The following is a 24420-nucleotide window of genomic DNA, read 5'->3' on the forward strand; positions in this document are numbered from 1 at the left end:
ATCTGTAATGAAAGGACAAAAAAAACATGATTAAAGGCTATGTGTGTAAACTTACTCCTTTTGACCTAAAAAGGGAATAATCAAGAAGGAACATTGAATGCTCTGCTTAGAAAAAAGTTTATTCTGGACTTTGCTGATGGCTTCCAATGCTGCTGGCATGACGAGGAGATCCCTCTGGAGATCATTTCCTTGCATCATAGTCGAGGAGGCTCCATTGTTATCTGTGAGCTTTTTGCATCAGTGGAACAATGCAGCTTCAAGATGCATCACACCACAGCTGGGTATGTGGAGATGACATTTCTCTGGACTGAGGGTCCTCATCTGTGGCGCCATCCTACACCACAATGCTGCAGTTCTGACAAATGACTTCTTCCAGGAAAACAACATCTCTCTAATAATAAATCATTAGAGGTAGTCATGTTATATCTTTCATAAAGCCGTCTTCACCATATGGATCAGTGTCGCAACGAGGCGGGAAAAATTCACATGCTTGGCTGGGTGTCAGAAGAATTCAACAAAAACGGAGAGTGAATCTACTTCTCGATCATTTTTGGACACTTAGTTTGGATTTTTCATGGTTATTCTTTAAAACTTTTGATCAGATAATTAACAGCTTGTTACCACTGAAACATATTTTCAATAAATCACTTTGTTGTCTCTTACATTTCGTCCTTTACCATTTTGATACCCAGCTTAAAATTTGGTTCAAATCCAGCAGGTTAGAAGGGAAATTAAAATCTTTTAATCAGGGGTTTATGCACTGATAAAATTATAACCATTCAGGTAAAGTAAAAAATACTTTTTACCCCTTCATGGCACCCATTTAGGTATTGGAATTCATCTGGCAGGGAGTAAAGTTTGTTTCCAAAGAGGTTGATGTGCTAGAAACTGAAAAACTGTGCAAATGTAAAGTTTTGAGGAAGTGTAGGTGGGATGATGTTACCTTTTACAAAGCAAATATTGTTCATGAATGATTTGAGAAGCCCAACAGGTTTAATTGTTGACTTGGCCTTTAAATTTCACAGACCTTAATCCAATCTGAGCAACTGTGCAATGTGCCTCAATGGGTCAGGGCTGTCTTGGCAGTAAAATGGGACGCAGCTTACTGCCGTGTGGTTGATCATAATTTTATGTTATTTATTTGTTCCCACAATTTCCTCCCACTTTATAATATGCTTAGTTGGTTTTTACAGGGGGAACGCATACCATTAAAAAAAGACTGACTTTTGGACTTGCCTCATTAAACCAATCTGGATAATCATTTTGTCTTTAGCCAGGAGAATGTGCCATTCACCTCTTCCAGAGAGATAGATCTGACAACAGAGCATGTTTTATACTGTGTGATTATCCCTCACAGATGTATCTGTGTGCTGACTGCTTCTAAAGTATGATTGTACAGAAGAAGCTTTACAGTTAAGTCTTACAAGCCATTTGTGAATGTGGAGCTTAAAAACGTTTTTGAAAGTAATCCACCAGTTTTTTGTCTTACAACTATTGTTCATACACTGTATGTAAGTTTAGAGCTTGTCCATTTTGGTCCATTGTTGTTTTATCCTTCACAAATTAAACATTCTAGGTCTATTTCATATTGCCAATGATTTTACAACTTGCCAAAAACATCTGCATTCCCACACATACTATATAATGTATGATCAAAAGTGTTGTAAAAAGCGCCTTGAGACTTTTTTATATGCAGCCTTGTCTTGATACAAAGCTTCTTATATGGTGTTTGCTCACCCTTTGCAGCCACAACAGCTTAATCCTTCTGAGAAGGCTGTCTTCAATGAGCATCTTGTGAATAAATTTTGACCATTGTTCCAATGGAGCACCTTAGAGGTCAGACACTGATGTTGGATGAGAAAGCCTGGCTAACAGTCTCCACGTTTATTTATCTCAAAGGTTTTTGCTGGAACTTAATTCAATTTCAGAAAACAACAACAACGAACAATAATGCCATCTGCACCAAACTTTACAATAATAATATTAATGTCATAAACCTAGCAACTGCAAAACCCAGACTCATCCATTGGGTTGCCAGAAAATGAGGTGGGATTCATCACCATCTTCACTTCTCTAAAGTCCAGTGGTGGTATAGTTTATGCCACGTCATTTGAAGCAGGTACTTAAACTTACGCTACACCATGCAGATGCTTTATCTACGGTTATGAAAATGTATCCACCTCCTCATGTTGGATCTTAGAAAAACTGCAACGGACAACCAGCTGACCTACAAGTTGATTAAATTCATTTATTTTATTTTTCAGTCAATTAATTCAAATATGTACCTACTTCAGGGAATTCCTTAGCGCCACATAAAGTTTTGGGGTTTTCATTTTGTGATTATTGAACATGGAAAAAAAACCCCACTGTGATATCATTGCGACATACACACCACACAAAAGAGAGAAGCATCAAAAACAAGGCATATTTCATAGTCGTACCAGGATTTGATGTCTCACAAAATATGCTTTATTTCTTCACACTTAGACCCACATAAAATGCATTTTTAGATACGCCAACCACATGGCAAAACAGGAACCAGCATGACAGCAGCTGTAAATGAATACATCCACATTAAATTTTCTTTTTTTTTCTCCCATAATTCCGGCATGAATCACCAGTGTTTTTCCACCAACCTTTTTCTTTAACAGATTTGTTTTCCTGTCTCTGTTTATGATTTTCTTCATCTTATATTCTCTATTTCTGCCTTAAGACTATAAAGCCGAGATTTTATACATTTTTTTTTTTTTTTTTTTTTTTTTTTTGCAATCGCTCCCTTGGTCTTACTGTGCTACCGATTCTAAGCACGTCAACTGCCTCATAAAAAAACCTGTTCCCTCCTTTGACTTTTTTTTTCAAATGAACAAATCTGATTGAGCGAATGTCATTACCTGAGTAAATGAATGTTTCCTAAAGGAGTGGACAAGGCCTAACACCGTCCTGAGGGTAAATCTTATTATCGCAGAAAAGTTCAAAGGAGGAAAAGGAAAGGCGGATGTGGAACACTTTGACAGAAGCCTGCATTTCCATATTAATCTGCTACATTTCAGTATCTGAGACAAAAGGGCCACCTGTCATGCTTTTTACAAGAACACAGCTTTTAGCTTTCCTCTCATGTATAAATATGTGTAATTCTGATAAAATTAATTGAAGCGCCTAAGTAAACAGTAGTGGGAAAGAATCGGAAGAGAAAAAGAGCGAGACCACAAGAGGGAGAAGAGATGCATTATGTTGACAAAGCAAGACTTTTTAACTGGTCTACCATCCTGCCCAGAGTGGACGCCTAGGCTGTCTTTAAGTTCAAAGTGCCTTGAATCGTAAATAGTGTCTACCAAATGCTCCCTCCAAAATAGCTGAGCGAATAAGTTTTTGCACCGAGCCGATAAATGCGGCATTGAGCCTTTGACACCGAAGCCTCACCCCAATTTCCAGTGCTCTGGAGGAGATCAGATAGCCCTATGTCAATTGATTTTCTACCTTATCTCATCTGCGCCCATCTTTTTGTCTCATGCTGGGCTACATTTTAAGAAGCTCACACTTCTAATAACTTTTTGAAGGACAAGACCGCAGAATGATAGTGTAATAAATAATACCATCAAACTTTTTAGATGGGTCACTTTCAGGTTCGATTGATCCCAAGTAGAGCTGTTGGAGTCTGAACTCGGTAGCTTTTATGGTAACTCGAGCAATCTGGGATGCAAATCCTTAGAAGAGCATGTGCTGATTGTAACAGTCTGCAAAATTCCCTGCTGCTATTTATGATCACTGCCCCACTATGGATGACATTAGGGATCCTGCAAAGTAGAACATGATTTATATTTTGTGTACATCCCAGCCTTTGAGTGGTAGAGTACAACTTCTCAAGCATGACCAATAAAAATGTCTTCCTAATAGCTGTTTTCTGCAAAGTATTCAAAGCTCAAAGCAAGAGGCGAGGGGAAGATGGCAGGAAAGAGGGGAGGTGTGGGTGAGTTGAGGTGAGGGATCCTGAGACAGATGAAACAAGAGGGAGGGGTGAGAGAACAGAAAAGAAGTCGGCGCAAGGGAAAAGACGGAGACGTTCCCTGGTGCACAGCCTGAGCTGACTGACGAGAAGGAGAGAGGGGCTGTGGGGAGGGGAGAGAGAGGCATGGAGATCAGCACAGAGTGAGCGCATCAGTGTATGAGTGGCGTCTCTCATTAGAAGGTGCTGTCAGGGGCCACAGAGCGGGGGCCGCGGGGGCCGCGGGGACCCCCCCCCCCCCCCTCCTCCTTCTCCTCCTCTTCCCACCGGCCCCCAAGATCCGGCAAGAAAAAAAAAAGATTGATGAGTGATTCTAAGATAAACACACGCCACGGCCCCCAAAGGCAGCCCTGCAAAATGATGCATGCAGGGTTATAAATAAACGTTGTGAAAAAGAAAATGTTACAGTAAACAACAAAACAATGCAAAACAACGGCTCTTATTTATTTATTTATTTTTTGTTTATTGCTACAGAAAGCACAAATCAACCCGTTTTTTTCTCTACTTTGATGTGTTTTTCTAGTTGTTTGAGTTTGTGTGTTTGTGTGTTTCTGGAGGAGAGGAGGGGTTGTTGTGTACACGCACATTGTCTATACGTGGGAGAACTGAGCGGAGGGCTAACACAGCTTACCAGCTGCCTGAATGCTTAAGCCTCCCTCAGCTACCCAGCCTTCTCAGCAGCTTGGGCAGGTGTCTTTCCTTCTCACTCACTTCGCAGGAGCAACAATGACATAAATCTTTCTTTCTGAGTAAGATCCAAACTGTAAATAGTTGTGTGTGGTGAGTCTACATTTACCATAGTTGTTTTTGCACAAACTTTTGCAGTTGGTTTTGGAGACAAAAAACAGGTCTTGCCACAATCAAGTTTTTTTCAGTAGACATGCTTTAGACTGATAGTTCACAACCATTTTATGGCATTCAGCCCTTCAGTAGATTAGTTTTTTTTTTCTTTCTCTCTTCAAATCATATATAGCAGCAATTGATTAATTAAATCAGTTTTTACAAAGGTAATTTTCCTGAAATAAAGATCAACCCAATACCAAACATTGACGAACATCATGTAACTTTTTGGGTGCTTTATTTTTGAAAAATTAAAAATGTATCCAACAATGTATATCAATAAATCATTTTGTAAAATATCAAGATTTATCATATCAATAATTTCTCTATGATGCGCTCTCGTTGTGTATGGTGCATATTTATTAGGACAAACAGGTAAGCATTTAGTGTGATGAAAGAGTCCATTTTTATGCACACTATGAGTATCCCAAGCAGTTTGATAATTATTACCTGAATTATTCAGACAATAGATGGACTATATTGCTATTGGAGCTACAGAAGGCATTCAACGTGCTAATATGAGGGTCAGATAAAGGTTTCCCAGCATAGCGCGAGTTGAGGTAATGATTTTTAGTCAGATCATTGCTGTGACTCTTGATTGGCACTTGCAAAACTTCTGCATCAGCAGAGGTTAGTGTTGGATATGTATAACAACATATAACACATGTTCTACAGAGCTTTTCAACATATCTCAAGAATCCAGCAGTTTGGATTAGCTGCAAATCAAATTATGAGTACTGCAGAAAAACATCCGACACTGATGGTAGGTAAAGTGTTATTTAGTTAAAGCTGTAGTAGCACCAAGAGTTATGGATACAATAACCATTTGCAATCAATCACATGTGAGGATCTTTTAGAAATTCACTCAACTTTTAAACTCCATGTAAAGATTCTCTGTTGCTGAAGTTTTGAATCCATGAATTTTGTACTTTTCTGTGGCAGCAGCGCTGTTCTGCCATGCCAACCAAATCATCCCAATGGCTATACTGGTGACTATCTCCAGCGGTTATTGGGAAATAGGCATTCTACATTTGCAGTGATAGGTCACCAATCCATCTAAATGCCCAACCAAATGATCATTTTATTAACTTTCTTTTCCATTTCCAAAGTCTGGATGTATTTCTCACCAGCAATACTTTTATCTGTGCTAATGAAATAAAAAAAGGTCTTCTTGCAGATTAAACATACCAAAAAAAGAACGTTAAAGGTTTCTGTTCTGTAGCACACACTTCTAAATTATTTGCAGAACATGTTTCTGTGGATTTGTCTTTCTGACAGTGTACATCTCATGCACATCCAATTGTTGATGGTGAAAGGATGTTGTATAAGTCTGTCCCTGCAGAAAGATTGTATATCTTCTCTCAAGTCAATGCATGCACTTGTGTTGAATGATGGGGAAGCCTGAAAATATGCAATATGAATTGATTTGAAGTGATAACACAAAGCATTTCTGCAAAACAGGCAAATACCAATACACACAACTGTATCCACCGTGACTGCATGCTACTTGTTGAAAAAGGCCATACATATTTTATGTTACACTTTCTGTTAATGTTGAGCACAGAATGCCAAATGTTTCTATTACAAATCTAAGTGGAAAGGCAAATTATCATCAAACAGTTACACTATATCATGGTGAAGCAACAGGCTGTGGTCTGGTGGAGGGAGAATTAATTATGAATGGACTGTGGGAGAGAATCTTCTCTTTTCACTGTGGATTTCCAGCACCATTCAGGTTGGATGAATGAGAGATAATGATGGAACCTCACTCCTCCACACTTTTCTGCCACTAGCCTTTATATAATTTACCGTGCAATGAATCGCACTGTAACTTCTGGCAGGGCACACACTCTAAAAATGCAGAGGAATGCTTTGTTCGTTGTCAGACCGTGAATACCAATGCCGAGAATCTCCATGAAGAATTCTTGTCATCTAGGTTTCTGGTACATTTTCTGCAGGGTGGAAACTTGTGTCAGATCTCGTTGCTCGTCTCCGAAGTGAGTTCCTTGGTTGTGCTGTACTTTGCCTATCCTCTTATCTCATTTAATCTCTCTCCTTTGTGGTTCCAGGCCGCAGAATGGGTCGATGATACTGTACAACAGGAAGAAGGTGAAGTACAGAAAGGACGGCTACTGCTGGAAGAAGAGGAAAGATGGGAAGACCACGCGAGAAGATCACATGAAGCTGAAAGTGCAGGGAGTTGAGGTGAGTGGGGTAGTTTGAGGAGGGGTGGGAGAAACTAAATGTGAAAGGAAAGGATGGGGGAAAGAGTTGGGGTGAGAGCCAACGTTCATTCTGACACAGACAAACGAAGGCCTACACTGACTTCTCCCCTGGCTGTAACGGAGACAGTCGCATGGTGCAGTAGACACATTTCTCCAAGGAACCACACCAAGAAACAATGCAGCACAACAATAGTTTTCCCTGGGAAGCCAGTGGAGTGGAACCGATTGTTTGTACCTTATTAAAGCTGTGGTTGTTGCCTTTGCTCCAGAGAGCCTACATTAATCTTGCTGGCTCAAAGCAGCACTGTAGAGCAAGTGTTCCCTCACCTCAGACCAAGTCACTGCCCACACCAGCTCCTGACATAAAACGGCCATTTGTATCATTCTCCACTCACCTGTAGGACCTGCAGTGGCGTTTATGCAGCGTTTAAACACGGGTTGATGTAGGAGGTGTTAATCAGACACAAAGACTCATTGTTGTACTTTTAAAGTATTCAGCAGAACCAAAGTCTGGATTCAGGTTTGTTGTTACTGACAGATTAAGTAACAAGCAATGAAACCAGAAGAACAAGAGTTGAGGGATTGAGATAAGAGAGGTTTGGGATTTTTGATTTCCATTCAGAAAAACCTCAAACACAAAGTATACAGCCATGGTGCACACATCGGGGTGTCATGTTGTGTGTCTTTGTCACACTGTGTGACAAAGACAAAGCTTGGGCTTTCTACCTTCAGGGATTTTGCTCTCCATTTTGTCTCTGTCTCCTCTGCATATTTGTCACTTCAAGAAAATGGCCTCTTTATTCGCGTAGCCAGTTCAGTGTCATCTGCGGAGTTCTGATAACCTGCTCAGACTGCACACATCTATCCTGTTGGACTATGACAAATAATTTTAGCTAGTGAAGATTCTAGTTAGACGGGTCATTTTATTATACTGTCATTAATATACAATGGTTGATGGTTCGGATATTCCATAGACTGTCAGTTTCGATGGATTACAAAAGTGTTTTTATGTAATGATTGTTGTTCTTGAGTGAACCTCCAGATCTTTGAATGCATTGAGCTGCCCAACTTTCATGTTTGCTCTTGAGCATCTAAATGCATAGCTCGTGATGTTCAGAGGCAATACTTTCTGTCACTTTTTGATAATATCCACAAGTTTTGATTTCAAACAAAAGTACACTTATTTAGCAAATGTCATTTCCACTGTGTTACTCTAGATATTCATTTCTGGTTAACTGATGCATTGGAAAGTTTTTCACGGTGGCTCTTTTCAGATTTTTTTTTTTTTTTTTGCTTTACTCAACTTGCTCATTACTAATAGTACAGTGAGTTTCAGTGTCATGCAAGCACAAGGTTGTGCCCTGTACCATAGCTAGTTTTTGTTTTTGGCAACTGTAATTACTGTTAAAATCATTGGGTAACATTCCTTAAGGTAAGATCTTTTAGCATTATTCACCTTTAGTAAAAAGGTACTTCAGTCTGTCACTGTTTTACTTCTATCAATTACTGGTTATTTTTTCTACCTCATCTTATAGTTGTTGTTTCTTTTGTTCTCAAAATGTGTCTGCCCAAGAAAAGCTTAGGACATGTACTGTATTGCATCCAAACAGGTTGAATTAGGCAGGTTAATTAACTTTTTTAGAAACTTTGTCCATAAAGATGCCATTATTTTACATTTGAAAGGCAACCTTCAAATGCCCTTAGGATCCTTTGGCTGGATATCTAATGACTTCAGCAACAAGTTGAGGCACTTTAACAGCTTATATTAGTAAAAGCTAAACAGACAATGGTGCACAACTCTTCCTGGAGATACTAGATGCTGCTGCATAGAGGGTTGAAAAAAAAATCTGTAAACTGAGAAACTTTTAGAGCAAATTTTAAGATTTTTCTTCAATGGGAAGGTAATGTGACTGCTATGGGGCCCTTTTAGGATGTTAGATGCACTGTTACCTTTATTTGTTGGAAATGGTTATTGATCATGAATGCATCTCCCCTCACTTTAAACTTAACGGTAAAAACAGTTTTGTCACCCATCCCTTAGTACTTTTACCCCCCGATCTTGGTGTTGCAATCAATTAGAGTTTATGTTAGCAGATAAGAAAAAGGACCTGCTACATTCTGTCAGTCCTAACTTTTCACTCAAACTGTTATACAGCTAAGTATAGCTGAAATAGCAGCACAAATGTTCTCTTTAATTAATGTGAGTGACAATTTTGTCAGCTGATGTGCTTAAACAGGATCAGGATTTTATCAAAGAGGAACACCAGCCTTGTAGTGCTATAATTAAAACTGCAGTCTTATCCGGGCTCTTTTCACTCCAAATTTCAGTCTCATTTTTCTTTTTGACAACTAAAGCAGGGTATATTTTGATTGAGAGCAGCTTCACTAAGAATCCAACCAAATTAAAATGCAGTTTATGTGAAAACAGAACAAGACAAGATTCGACAGATGTAAATAGGATTACAAAGGCCAACTTACTAAATAAATAATTGATATGTAGTTTGCACACTACTTATGTAATTTATTAAATTAAATATGTTGGTAATGATAATTTCAAGAGGTCTCCTGTAAGGATAATTTGAGCCATCCTTCTCTGCTCCAGTGCTCTGGAATTTCTTTCCATGTTTTCTGATCTTCATTTCCTTCCATAAATTTTCAGTCTTGCTTTCTTTTTGTGAAACACAACTCTAGACATTGAAATCTGATAGTATTCAAGTAATTTCTTATTTGGAAGAATCCTAACATTTCGATACGTAACATTAGGTAATATCGTTTAAATTTTAAAATGATTGGGTTCTTCCTTTTAGTTTTTGCAAAGATGTTTTTCTGTCTAGTCATGGCTTTGCATTCTTCACACTTCTTATTTGTTCCAGCAAATAATCAGCTTAGCTGTGCTCACGAACTGTGCCATGTCTGGCAGTCGTATTTGCAGTGACCCAAATAATTCCTAACAGGCAACATGGTAAATTTGTCAAACAAATATACACTTGACGGTTTGCCTGCATTGTGTGAGTTTTGATGTACCCTTACCAAATGTGGGAAAGGCAGATGGGAAACATGTTCAATATATTTTTTTAAAAAACAGTAACTCATCACATGTATGAATCTTTTTCTAATGAGAGTGCTCCTACAAAACCTATTGCTTTTCTACGAGAATGTTAGACGGCTAAAAGAATATCCAGATCTGTGTGTTTTTATTATTGCATAGTTGGGATTTATTTATTCTTTTGCTGACCAGTATTGAGGTGATTTACAAAGCTGTCAGGTCTTGTAAATTGTCCTGACGATTTCTATTTCATGATGCAGTTCTGCACACTGGTGGCAGTCTGCTCTGAATTTAGAAAGGATCTGAAAGAAAACAAACAAAATGGTGGTAAAAAGTCAGAGATGAAAATTGTTTTAAAAGCTGAATAATTTCTGTTCTTTCAGTTTTGCTGAAGTGAGAAATGTGGCTCTATATGACAAAAATGATTTATTTAAAAATATTTTTGTTATATTAAACATTTAATAGCCTATGTTAAATGATATTTCTTTTGACTTTTAGCTTTTTCAGAGGCTCATGTTTGATACTGTAAAGTATGATATTCTGAGATGTATAATACTGTCTTCAAATACTGTATGTTATTGTTACATTTTAAAAAAGCCTTATGGTTTAATTCTGAAATTAAGATTAATATTGTTTTTGATTTTGATGGAAACCACACTATTCTCAGTTTAATTATATATGCTCTCTTTTCAAATCAGCTCATAATTGAATTATTGGTATCATTATTATTATTATTGTTATTATTGGCTTTGTTGGACAAAAAACTCAATAATAACCAGAGGCTCTGGCACTCACCAGAATCAATAAAACAAAACAAAACACAAAAAAAATAGAGAGAAATTAATAATATCTTGGCCCTTTATGTTGTCAGTATAAACTCTCTTACCTCCAAATTATAGCAGCAAATTAAAAAATTGTTTTTGAGGTTTTGCCTGTAGCATAATCACCATATTGGAGTGAAAACAGGAGTTGCAGATTCACATATTGATGCAGAATTCACTTATAATATGAGTTTTGTCTGTTGCCATGGAAACCCTGCATGCTTCTGACAGTGATTCTGATATAAGCAACTCTGAAGGTTCAATAACAGTGCAGTTAGTCATGTGGTCGGTTTGAAGAAGCTGACAGGCTTGTTGTGATGCTTTGTTTCCCAGTAACCACTTTTCCATACGGTTAGCAGATTGGAATAGCTTTAGTGGTGAAATGATTAATTGGTAAGAATCAGTTTGTCAATTAATTTAGCAATTGATTAATCATTAAGTGGAGTATACAAACTCAAAAGCAGGACATTTGATGAAAGAACAACGCAGTCAGAGCAGTAATTGAGCCAAAATATTACAAAAAAATTACAATTTTGCATTAAAATTAAAAAAAAGTCTGTAAATATGTTTACCCAGACACCCTGGCATAGTTTTAGCTTCACCTGGAATAAATTTTGTAGGAAAAAAAAATCTCCTAATAAGCAACTTTTGCTATCTAGTTATTAATCAGTTAATCCTGAAAACAACCAACAGATTAGCCCTGCATTGTATAGATGTTAGAAAGGCCTGAGCTTTTCTGTATTGATAGAAGTATTTATTTAGTTATCATGTATACAGTAAAGGAATGTTGTTAGTGCATTTTGGGCAATAAAATGTTTTTTTCTGATTTTAGAAAAGGAATTGAACTGTTTATTTATTTGAATATTTAATTGTATTTCTAATATTGCATTAAAAAAAGCTTAAGTGGTTAAATGAAAAATTTGCAGCATGTGGCACTTTTTTATCTGATTAATCCTTGATTACTAAAATAATCTTTAGTTTCACACTAGATAGCTTGTCCCACATACTCCCACATATCATCTCTGTCTCATATAATAACCACATCTGGAGAAACAAGCTTTAAAGAAAAAAAACAAACATACATCACTAATTAACTGAGTTTAGTTTTTTGGCCTCTATGTTTCTCTGTTGGTGTGTGGGTGTGTGGCGGTGCACATACGCACACACACACACACACCCCTGCGTGCGCGTTTGTGTGTGTGTGTGTGTGAACATTCACCTTTTGGAGCCTGTGAAGATCTGACTCATGTCCTTAAACATCTCAGGCCTCAGACTGACAGAGCATGGCAATAAGAGAGGTGATCCATCACTGCTGAAACTGGCCTCTGATAGAATCTGTGACGCATCATGCTTAGTCATGTTCACTGTCAACAAATACAAATGACTGGACCTTTACCCTCTGCTTTGTGAATATGATGGTGGAGGATTTAGAGCTATCAATTTCCACACTAGACTTCATTTTGAAAACCGGCCTTTTGTTTTTGTGTTTTTGTACAAAATGAATGTCACATATTCTGAAAACAGAGAAAAAAAGAATTGTTATACCTTACTCTGCCTTCCTGTTCAGGGTGTTCATTCATGTTCTGCTGTTGCTGCTCTGATTCCCCAGTCACCCAGTGCTTAATAGAGGCTCTGTGGTTATTACATGGGCCAGATTTAGTGCACATTGGGGACAAGTGTTGTGGATGGGTCAGGCTAGTGATGTTCAGTAGCTCTGGCGGGGGAGAGGCTGTGAGTATAGGGGCATGAGCCTTCTGGGGACCGCCAGATGCATTCTTGCATAGCAGGAGTAGATGTCAGTGTGTGCTTCTGTCCTCTCTGCTATTCAGTGCTGGCTCAGCAGTCCGTGTAAACCGAAGCCCCACTCTTTTTCTCCACACTCTCCAAGGTGTCCACCTTTTACTGTTCAGTGTGTTCTTCATCCCCCTTTCTCTATTTCGTTTAATTCATCTGCTGGACTTTTCAGTGCCTTTATTACCCCCATGTACATCTCCCTCTTTGATATCCCCTGCGCCCTGCTTCTGAGTTTGTCCGAGTCGACTGTCCACACAGAGAGAACCTTGAGTTGGGCGGTAATGCTCCCTGTTCCCTAAAATTGGAGCGCGGGGCATGTTGCGGCATTAGCGCTTAACAGGCCGTGAAATAGCAGCCTGCCTTCCCGACGTCTCCCCCATCACTCCAGGTGAGTTGGCCAGACGGCTGGATAAATGAGCAAGCAGAACCCACATCAACCAGCATGCATTTGGGGAACCAGAGAAGAAACGTCCATCAGTGGTTATCTCACCACCCTGCTTCTGATGTTCAAGTTGTTCACTAGTTCCTGGCAAAGGTCCAACTTACAGAGTTGTCAATCCAGTGTAGGTTGTGTTATCACTTTGTGTTATTAATTGACGTTGTCCGTTAGAGTGACATCACACCTACAGTGCCTTTCAAAAGTATTTGTACTTTTTACATTTTTCCACTTTTTTTCACAGACATCCCATCAGTATATTTTATTTGGATTTTAAGGTAATTTAAAGTTTTTTATACGTAGAAATCTGCTTGTTAAACTGTATTAAGTGGTTTAGACTATACCCTGTTGAACTAACTTTCACATGTCATTCAAAGACTAAAATATTTGAATTTTCTTCCGCAAATATCTCCTGCTCAGTTAGATTGAGCAAAATGTGAGCAGTATTTTTAAAACTTGTAACGCATTCTCATTTTAATTGACAGGGTCATTCTAATACATAAATATATTTTAATGTAAACCACTTCAGTGTAACTGAGTCATTTTAAGCTGCTGTGTTTGTGAACGGTAAACCTTCATCCCGGCCTTAAGTCTTTTGCAGACTCCTACAGGTTTGATTGTATTGTAATTGGTTTAATTCATTATCTTGTAACCCCCATAAACTATGCTGATCTGTCTGTATGTTTAATGTGTTTGTTAGTTCTTAGAATGTCCTGTAGAGGGCACTAGACCCACATTTCTCCTGTGTCGGTACGAGAAGAAGAGTAAAGAAGAGGGAAGAAGAAAAAAGAAATGGCAGACTAAGCACATTTCAGCAGAAGTAGAGAAGTTACTATGCATAAGTGCTGCTGTGATATGAAAGAAATCTGTTTATTTTGAACTGGATAATGTACATTCTGTTCTGAGAGTTCTCCGGTGAGTCTGTTGTTTTATTTTCAGCTGCTTACTTACGCAGAATGGCTACCTAGCTGGAGCTAACGTTGCTCAGTTTTTTTCGAACTGGGAAAAAAACCCAACCAGAGTATAAAGTGTCGCTCTGTAAGCAGCATACCTCTGTGAAATGAGACTGTTTATGGTGAAGTGATGTTTATTAAGTAATTTCTTTATTACTGAGCGTTTTTGGTTTATTTTAAACGCTAATTTGATTTTCACTGAGAGGTAATTGAAAGATTTCTATGATTTCTGTATACCTGCATGATCGGTTAACGCTCTGCATGCAGGTTGTTTTTTTGGGGGGTTTTTTGGACGACCGATACCTGAACGAGCCAGTGGTTCCAGAAGCAGGAGGGTTCCGCCGCCATCTTTGTTACTCGGACTGAAGCCTGGAAAGACGGAGGGACTGGAGGGCCTGGTGCTGCTGGAGCTGGATATTTTGCGTGGACAACAGATAAGCTTATTGAACAAAAAGGAGGGCCCCAAAATCTTTTTTTTTATTCCACAAACTATTTGTTCATGAACATTTTCATAACGGACAACTTATGTGCACATTGACTGAACTGACCGACTGAACTGTTATATTGAAGGACTAACTGGAATATGTAATTTCTTTTGTTGAAATAAGCTTTAAAGCTACTGTTTAAAAAAAACTACCCTCAATTTTCTATATATTAATTTGATATTTTTATATAAGGGTGGACAATTTAAGTTTTATACCTTAATTTTATTAAGGTAATTAGTGTTACCTGGATTATTATTTTTTTGTGGGGAAAGAAAAATAAACTTGAGTTGTTAAAACTTTTATGCTTATCATCCTCCTGTGTGACCCTAGAACAAAAGTAACTTTCCTACTGAATGTATTGCTAATTAAATTAAGTAGTGGTTACAATCTCATCAATTATTACCTAAAATCATAACACAGCATTATTCTGACACCACCATGTGCTGAATGTTGGTTTTGAAACGAACTACATTTTCTTCCATGTGTTTGCTTTGTCTCAAACATGGTTGGTGGGAAACTTCAAACAGGATATTAAAAGCTTGAGATAATATTTTAGGAAATTTTTCCACTTCATATCTGTCTGCTGTCTTCATAGGTCTTGATTATTTCTCTTTGTTCACTAATGTTTTGTAACAAACGTCTGGGTCCTTCACAGAATAACTATTTTTACTGACATTAGCAATACTCAGGACTCTAATTAGGCAACTTGTGAAGGCAATTGGTTGACTGGAATTTTATTTAGGGGCATTAGGGTAAAGCAGATTAAAAACACAAGTATATTTTTCACTTTTTTATTTATTCAAATTTGGTAAAACCTAATTACATTTTCTTCCACTTCACAACTATCTAAATTTTTCTGTTGGTCTCTCACAAAATCCAAATTAAATACTTCATGTAGACATTTGTTCTTGAAATATGAAAAAAACTGAAGTCCAGTAATTCATCTTCAAGGCACTGTAAATTCAAGTTGTGCAGAGTTTTAAATGACCCCCATTTCATTACAGGCAGTCGTTCCTCTAATCTTTTAAAGTGGTCATGATTGTGGGAGTTTCAAAGCTTTCATAGTTTTCATTTTGACTTCAACAGTTTTCTTTCCATTCCTTTTTAATTGAGCCCATTTAATTGACCATGACCACGTATTTTGCAGTGGTACTTAAAAAGAGTGAACAAGTAAAGAATAAAACAAGAATGATTAGTTTGAAAGAAAAATTATCCACTGAATTTGGAGAGTATCTGAAAATCACATCTTTAAAAAATTATATTCGAAGACCTAGGAGATGCATCATCCTTTAGTTGATCATGTAGTGTAAGATTTCTGTCTCTAGTAACCCCCTTGTTGGTGCTAACAGAAAAGTTTTCATTTGTCTGTGTCAGGCTATCTTTGGTATTTATTTATGAATTCCAAAAATAAAGAACTTTTGTCTCTTTTTCCAGGATTCTACTAAAAAAAGCGCCTAAAGGCCTAATCTGAAATGTCTTCTTTCTTATTTTATTGTCGACAAAGCACTTGTTCATCTCTTGAATTAAGAAGACTTTTTATGCATTCCTGTAGGAATTAAGTTTTTATTAAATGTCTGAGAAAGCATTTAAGACTCCCCCAAATAATCTGAAGTTCAGAAAACCTTTTTCTTAAAATCGCTTTAAATGATTTCCAAACGTTTGGCTCAAAGGAGAGAGATACAAAAAAATGTAAGAAGACTCATAATGACAGAATAATTTATATTACCATAATACTCCCTGTATTTATACTGTAGTTTAAAATACCTAAGATTAAAAAGACTATATGCATTTACCCTCTTTTACAGATCTATACTCTGCCTCTTGTTAAGCTTCCACCCGTACTTAGCTGATTATCTGTTAATGTACACTCAACCACCATCTCCTCCAATCCTCCACCCCTTCTATCCTTTCTCCCCATTATTCCGAAGGTTTAATAAACTTCCTCAAACACGGATCGATTTCCTCTTAAGTGAAGGTGGCAGTGCCTCTGACTTATTTCATTACCACAGGCTAATTATACCGATAGAAATGAGCTTCTCTTCTTAAGGTGTGCTGTGTTGCTCTGTGCCTCCATGCTCCTCAGATCTTAATGCCAGTACAGTACTTTGCCAATTCCCTAACTCCCTTTCCTGCCTCTGCTACACCCTGCTATCCTTTCACCCAACTCCTCGCTCCCCCTCCGCCACGTAAATAATCAGCTGGTGCATCCTTAGGCCTGATAACTTGTCATTTTATGTTGGATCCACCCTAATGTGTGATTTCAACTGTGCAACTGTGCAATGAAGGAAGCTAATGGAGCATGCTGGTGGCTCAATCGGCTCTGTTCATTGATAATAATGAAGACAAATGTCAAAACATTAGTTGCTAATGTTATAATGGAGTGGATGCTATTGGATGCTCCACCGCATTGGCTTTCAATATCACATGACCTTCAACTCTTCGTTCCTTTGTGTTTTAGCCGTCCGGCCTTTTGTTTCGCAGCAAATCAAACACTCATAGATCTTTCCTATTTAGGGAAACATGTTGGTCTAAATTCAAATGAATGACTTGATCATTTCACACTATTTTTGTCTGCTAGCTTAAAGTTTTGGTGGGGAAATATAACATTTTGCAATTTCAAACCCGCATGGGTGAGTGGTGTCTGTAACTTATAATTAAACTGGACGCACATGTGTGAAATAGATTTGCCCTGGGTGTATGTATGTGCATTCAGTTAGTAGCTCTGTTATAGAGATGCAGTGGCTGATAAAACCAGATTGTGAGTATATGTGAGAGTTATGCACTACACATACCCGAGTTTCTGTAAGTGCGGTGACACCTTCTGCCCCTGATCCAAGCGAGCTGTGAAATTAAGATCAAATCACTAATACAGGCAATGATCAAAGCAACAAAACTTCAGATTCTACATTTTTATTCAGCCTTACATGCTGTCTGCTGGAGCGCAGGCGGCTGAATGCCTGCAAAGACGGCAAATTGATTCCTGTTCCATCATTTCATCTCCTCTCTAAGAGCCTTTTTTCATTCTCTTTTCTGGAAATGTGCAACTAGCTTCTCACTTTTGAATTACCTGATTGTGAAAGAAGTAAATCCGACCTGGAGGTGGTATTATAAACACAGATACCATGGTTATAACCCTAACCTTAAGCTCTCAAAATCCAGGGGTTGCTGATCAGTGATTTTTTTTTTCAGTTAATATGAAGCAAACACAATCTTGCCTAAATAAACTACCATAAAAATGACCTGATGAAGTACTCAACTACAAGCCAAAGGCTCTTCTTTAAGTCCTATTTAAGTTTTTGGAAGGTAATTACACAGCAACTGTTAGAAATCTACTACTACTTGCATCCGTTACAGTTTGGTTTTACATAACATAAACATTCAAAAGAATCTATTACGTCTCTGATTTTTAAAAAATGATAAATATTTGCTTATTAAAGAGATGTAAAAAGTGCTGTTTTGAGTCTGTTTAGCTTACAGAAACCTAAAAAAAAATACATTATTTCCCACATTTTTTCAGGTATACTTGTTCAATTCACACATGAACGCAACTCTAAAGTGGTGAAGATAACTTGTTGAATTTCAAAAGAATTATCAGAATGGGGAGCAAAGGGGTTGCATTGAATTTGGTACAGTTATTAGTGAGAGATGTTATAAATATTTCAGAAACTACTGGGATGTTCACCAACAACTGCTTCTCAGATTTGCAGAGTGGTCAAAAAAATCAAAAATGTCCAGTCAGGCTGAGTTATGTGGACAAATCTTTTCTGTTGATGAGAATGGACACAATTCAGCTTAAATAACATGAAAACATCAATTAATCTATTCTTGTTTTGACGGCCTTGGTTTCTGGTGGTGTAATGTGTATGTGAGGGATATTTTTGCCCCCTTGGTACTATCTAAGCTATGTTTAGATGCCACAACCTAACAAATCCCTCTTGGGATTGGCGGAGGGAGGGATTTACATCAGGGATGTTCAGCTGACAAATCTGCAGCAACTTTGTGAAGCTGTCATGTCGATATGCACCAAAATCTAAGAAACATTTCAGACACCTTGTTGAATGTTACCAAGAATGAAGGCAGTTTTGAAGGTAAAAATGGGGTTCTACCTGGTACCAGCATGGTGTACCTAGTGAAGTGGCTGCTTAATGTAAATGAGAAGATTAGCAGGTGCATTTCTGTTATTTTGAGATATTTATTAGGAGCATTTTTTAAAAATGTAAGTTTCTGCACATTCTACTTATTGTGTTTCTTTTTCCTGGAACGTTGATGAAAGCAGTGATCTTGCCCTGCCTGGTCTTAATGAGGGCTGTTATGTAGTTATTAGCAACTGAACTAAAGCCGTCCCACATGAACAGCTTACTTTCATCCTCAGGAGCGTCCACTTTACTTGTGCTTTTTCTTTAAGCCCATAGTAATTAGTTTTTGTCTCTTACATCTTACAATTGCCAAATCACTCAGCAGCAGTTAAACCCTTGGTTTGCCTTTTATACTGACCTATCTATCACCCTTTCAAGCCAGCAGCCAACTTTGAGAGGCTAATTTTAGAATGGTTGCTGTAGAGACAGAGTATAAAGCATATAGAGCCTGTCAAGAAACTGTGCATTAAAGTCAACTGAGGTAATTTAATTTACCACTTGTTGCCTCATGGAGTGTTGTCATGCTGAGGCATTTCTCCAGGGGTCCGTGTGTACTGTGAAGGGGAGGGATGAGATGTCCTCTAGGAAACGGACAGGAAGATATTTTAATTTGTTCCAGAACTTGAGGACTTTGCCTCTCATTTATAAGCTGTGCTTAATTGAGGCATTCTATAGCAGCGTCTATGCATGCATCCCTTCTGGGTGTATAGAAATATTGAAGTTTAAAAGAATAATGGGTCACAGGATGACATATAATGACTCGAAGAAACAGAGATTCTGCTCATCATCTTTAAACTTTTGCGCACCGAATCAACAAAGTTTAATTTACGAAACCCCTCAGGGAATATCAAAGCAGAGCTAAAGCCCGATACGCAAAAGTCAGGGCAAGAGATTTGTAAAAAGAGTGAACAAAACAAAACTGTTGTGGGCTGCAAGCAAACTTTTTGTGACTCGATGGTTTGCTCCTGAGTGCGAATTCTGCTTTTGTTTGGTCTCATTAGCTAAACACAAACCCATGAGCAAAACGGGGCCTGAGTTTTATGATAATGAGCACCTTTCACCAAGTCTTTTGCCCTTTGCTATTTCACAGAGCGAGGCCAGTGTACTCCTCAGATATTCATATTCCTCTAGAAATAGCCTTGCCAAATCTGACGGCATTCAGTGTTAAGCACCGAAAGCCCACTCTGGTGTAGTCTTCAGCTCATTCCTGGGCGCTGTTGATCCACATGAATTTGGAGGCAGGAGTTCAAAGAAAGTCAGGTCGGTTCAGCACCGCTCAAGCTCTCACCCCTCTTACAGTTCTTTGTAAAATGTGTGTTTAATGATCTAAAGCCAGCTTTTGGCTGCTGCATACATTTCTGGGGTTTCCCGCCTAGAGGCCAGTTCCATGGGGTCAGCTGATATCTGACTCCCGGCTGAAATCAAAGCAAGGCTTACAAAATTGCATAAAATGGCTCATGCTTACATCTTCTGAGCACATCTTCACTAAAACTTCGTCTGATTTTATCTTGCTTCTTTATCTTTCTTTTTTCTTAATGCATTTCTTACCTCTGTCTGATTTTTTTCCCCTATATTTCCTTTGAAGCAGCAGTGCCTCCTGAACATTTTGTAAGGGGTCACCAGATAGGAGACACTTATAATTTTCAACTAAAAGCCATAACAGATCTTCCTAAATGTTTTCTAGGCAAGACGGTTTTATTTATGTAAATCACCATTTATACACAAGCCAATCCAAAGTGCTCTACAGGACATCAAAGCAAAGACAGACAAAAAATAGCCAAGAATTGACTGAAATAAGCAGACAATAAAGGCATAAAAGAAACAAACAGTTAATTGGTTAGATTCTTTGACCAAAAGCTGTTTTTACTCAAATGTTTTCAGTCCTGATTTAAAGGAGCCGACAGTTTCTGCACATCTCAGGCGTTCAGGGAGTTTGTTCCAGAGCACAGGAGCATAAAAACTAAATGCTGTCTTACCTTGTTCAGTTCGTACCTTGGTAACCATGAGCAAGAGGTCTGTATGGCTCATACTTGACAAGCTACATTTATTTCTGACCAAGGTCATTTAGTGTTTTATAGACTTGTAGCAGAATTTTATATCAATTCTTTGGCAAACGGGAAGCTAGCTCAGTGATTTAGTAACTTCAGGATGTTGCTATGGCAAGAAGTACAATTTAGATTGATAATAACAATTATGCTCAATATTTTTATTAGTGTTTGAGTTCTGTATCCTGTATATTTATGAACAAGATTTGGTTTCCCTCTGAAAATGTATAGGACCTTTCACCCGCCTGACACCAGCAGGCTAAAATTGTGGGAAAGGGTATCTTTAGCATAATTTGAGACCTTTTTATTTCAAAAACCTAACCTTTATTTTGAGAGTACTTTTATTCAGGGTGGAAAAAGTCTCAGAAAGCCAAAAAAAAAAGTTGATTTTGTGCCTGCTGACTAATTTCTCAAGACCAAAACCTTAGGTCACGGCCTTGTTGAAAGATAAAGTGCTGACCAGGTCTCAGTGTTCTGCCAGTTCCACCAGATTTGTATTCACAATATCCTGTTATTTCACAGAGTTCATTCTTTCACCCACTTCAACAAAATTCTTAAGGCTTTTGAGAGAGAACAAAAAGTCTACAGCATCACAGATCTTCCTCGTACTTAACAGTAGATATGTGTTGCTTTCAGGGTTAGGCTTTGACTTTTAACCTCCCTTATCACCATCCTAACTGTGTATGGTTCCAGGATAAAGATGAGGTTTCTATAAACGTTTCTATCATGGTTCTAATTGCTTTAAACTTTTTTTATTAGTGCTCTGATGTCAAAAACCCTTTTTTCTTGTTGCCATTTCAAAATGTACATCAGCTTATTTATAAAGGACTTTTAAAGACAATAGGGGCTGCACCAAAGTGCTTTACAACAATAACTACAAAACAAGAAGTTATAATAATGTTTGAAGATGAATACATGAATTTCATGTTGATGTCTTTTCAGCTAAGTAAATGGATCTCTGTGTGACCTCATATTTTAATTCCAGGAAATCATATAATACTAACCAGAAACTAAGAAAATAAACTGTAAATTAAAAATCTTCTTTATTGCAAAATCAGTATTTGTACATGGCTTCTCTTATCTACTTAATAAGGTTTGTCTTAGCTCTTTTGTCTGATATTAGACTCATGCATGATAAAGACATCTTAAGGCTTTTTACATAGCTTAATATGTATCTAATAAATTTGAAGTGAGTAATATTTATAATGAGCTGCATTTACTGCACAGCCTTGGAAAAACTTTTTTCTCTTCTTTTCATAGTTGATTCTTCATACATATTTCTGATTTGGAGTGGAAGATGGGAGCTACAGGGGAGCAAAGGAGGCATGGATTTTTAAGTGTAGAGTCAAGAGATAATATTGCCCTTTTATTCTAAACGCTTGTGCAGTCTTGCTTTTCCAAAACAGCTTTTCTGCTTCATCGGCAAAAAGAAGAAAAAAAAATATATATATATGTATATTTCTCTGTTGACGTTTGCAGTGAGATCAATTTGCTACACAGAAGCATCTCTCACATCGGCTACATGTATATTTCTTTATTATAAGCTGGATTTTTTTCTGCTGGCTACTGCATTTCAACCCATGCAATATTAACCAGAAAAACAGTAGTTTAGATGTAATTTGCTGCCGTGTTGCATTTAATAACGACAAAATCAAAATGTATCCAAAGCTCAAGCATCCACTCTTCAAAATAGGTATAATGAGTTGAACTGCAAAGTTCAAAGAGAATGGGGAAGTGTTTGTATAGATTTATGCAGGCTGAGCAACTCTGCTTTTCTCATAGTGATATTGCAAGGTTTGATATTCACAGAAAAGGGTGGCGAAGACGGGTTTAACACAGGAAACAGGTTTAAACTCCTTTGCTTCAGGCTACAGCGAAAATACTTAAACGGATAGTAAACAAAGACAGCACTTTATTAGTGTGCTCTAATTGCATTGATCATACTACAGGATCCTTTGGCTCCTTTGACGCTGTTTTTATAGTGAAGAGCAGGATATTTTTGTGTTTTTGTAATAGATGTCCCCTTTTTGTCTTGCATTTAACATGTTCTGTTGATGTTAATCAATGGATATGTTTAACCTTTGTTGTTTTTGTTGTTGAAATGGAAGGCACCAGGAGACTTTCTGTTGCACATGTAAATGTGAAGAGAAAATATCATTCGTCTAAGCCCTAGGGGTTTGCTAAGATAGCTCAGCGTTACGTGTTGACACTGGTCCCCTGTCACTCCATAACGATGTAGCCATGTAGAAATGTAACAAACGCATATGCTTTCTCTTCCTCTCTGACACACTTTTATGACTAAAATGGTAAAAAGCGCCATTATATGAAGTCATGCAACACCTGTGAATGAATTGTCACACTAATTATACATATAAGCAGATTTAGCCAAAACCCGTTTTTGAAATACAAGCGGTTATTACTGGAAAATTACTTTTGAGGACACCAAAATCATTTGCTATGTAATAGATGAAAATGAGAAGATAAAATAAATAAATAAATAAAAAGACTGGAGAAGGTAGAAAATAGAGGACTGATGAAAAAGAAAGAAGAGAGCAAGAGAGGCTTAGAAGGTGGATGGATGGTGAGGGAGGCGGGAGGGCGGAGAGGGAGAGTGCTGAGCGGAGAGAAGAGAGAAAGCCGGAATGAACGATATATAGCCACTGGCAAACAGAAAACAATTGTTACACTGCCTCCCATAACCCACTTCAACCTTAAACAGCAGATTTTTTTCACTCAATTAATTTCTACACATTGGAGCAGGGGCCTTGGCTGAAGCTAGGCTTTTATGTGCTTCTGCTGCTGCAAGGCCTAAGCATATCTCTGCTTCTCTCTCGCTTGCTCTCTTTTTCTCTGTTTTGTTTTTGCTTTTTTATATATTTATTTTAAAAAGAAGGATCCATGTTCAGCATTGCAACAATTGGCACACTTTGGGACATGAAAAAAACAATGTATATTTTTAAAATACTACATCACCTACATAAAAATTCAAATCTTTTGTAACACGATCGTGATTTAACTTGGCATTAGTAAAAGCAGCCACATGGGAAATGCATTCGTGTATTTAACTGAATGTGTGGCTTTACACAGTTTTTGAGACTTTTATAATACAGGGTGTAGATGTCTTATTGTTTACAACTTCCAAAATAGTAAGTTGTAAACAATACTTATATTCATTTGTAGTCTTGAAATTAATAAATATGTTAGAAAACATGTAAAAGATGCAAAACAAGCACCTAAATCAGTAACATTTTATTTCAGCAACAAGGCCTTTCAAAGTGCTTTACATCATAAAAACATTAAAATACAAAGTTGTATAATGCACAGTAAACAATTGAAGCATTACATTTTGTCATGATGTTACACATCAGATTGTTGAATAATTTTTCATTTATAATGTTTCCAAAGCAGCTCTAACCCTCTTGGTTTTTAGTCTAGATTTAAAGGGACCCTGTTTCAGCTGTTTTACAGTTTTCTGGAAGTCTATTCCAGATTTGTGGTGCATAGGAGCTGAATGCTGCTTCTCCACATTTGGTTCTGGTGCGCCTGAGAAGTGAAACACCAAATTCAGCTATCAGTTCATAATACAATGTCCACCAAGACACAAGAAGGCATTGCAAAGCCTTCAGCTTGCTTTTT

The 24420-nt window shown here is 37.6% G+C and overlaps 1 protein-coding gene across 10 annotated transcripts in view; it reads left to right on the forward strand.

Annotated features, from left to right (window-relative positions):
• The window catches only part of camta1a (calmodulin binding transcription activator 1a), a 388633-nt gene that overhangs the window by 203395 nt on the left and 160818 nt on the right, over window positions 1-24420 (forward strand). For all 10 annotated transcript variants that reach the window (XM_028016564.1, XM_028016556.1, XM_028016526.1 and 7 more), the window contains one exon: window positions 6913-7048. In XM_028016564.1, the coding sequence (XP_027872365.1) occupies window positions 6913-7048 (136 nt within the window). The remainder of the gene's footprint in view (window positions 1-6912; window positions 7049-24420) is intronic.

This window comes from Xiphophorus couchianus, chromosome 1, assembly GCF_001444195.1.
Source record: "Xiphophorus couchianus chromosome 1, X_couchianus-1.0, whole genome shotgun sequence".
Lineage (NCBI taxonomy): Eukaryota > Metazoa > Chordata > Actinopteri > Cyprinodontiformes > Poeciliidae > Xiphophorus > Xiphophorus couchianus.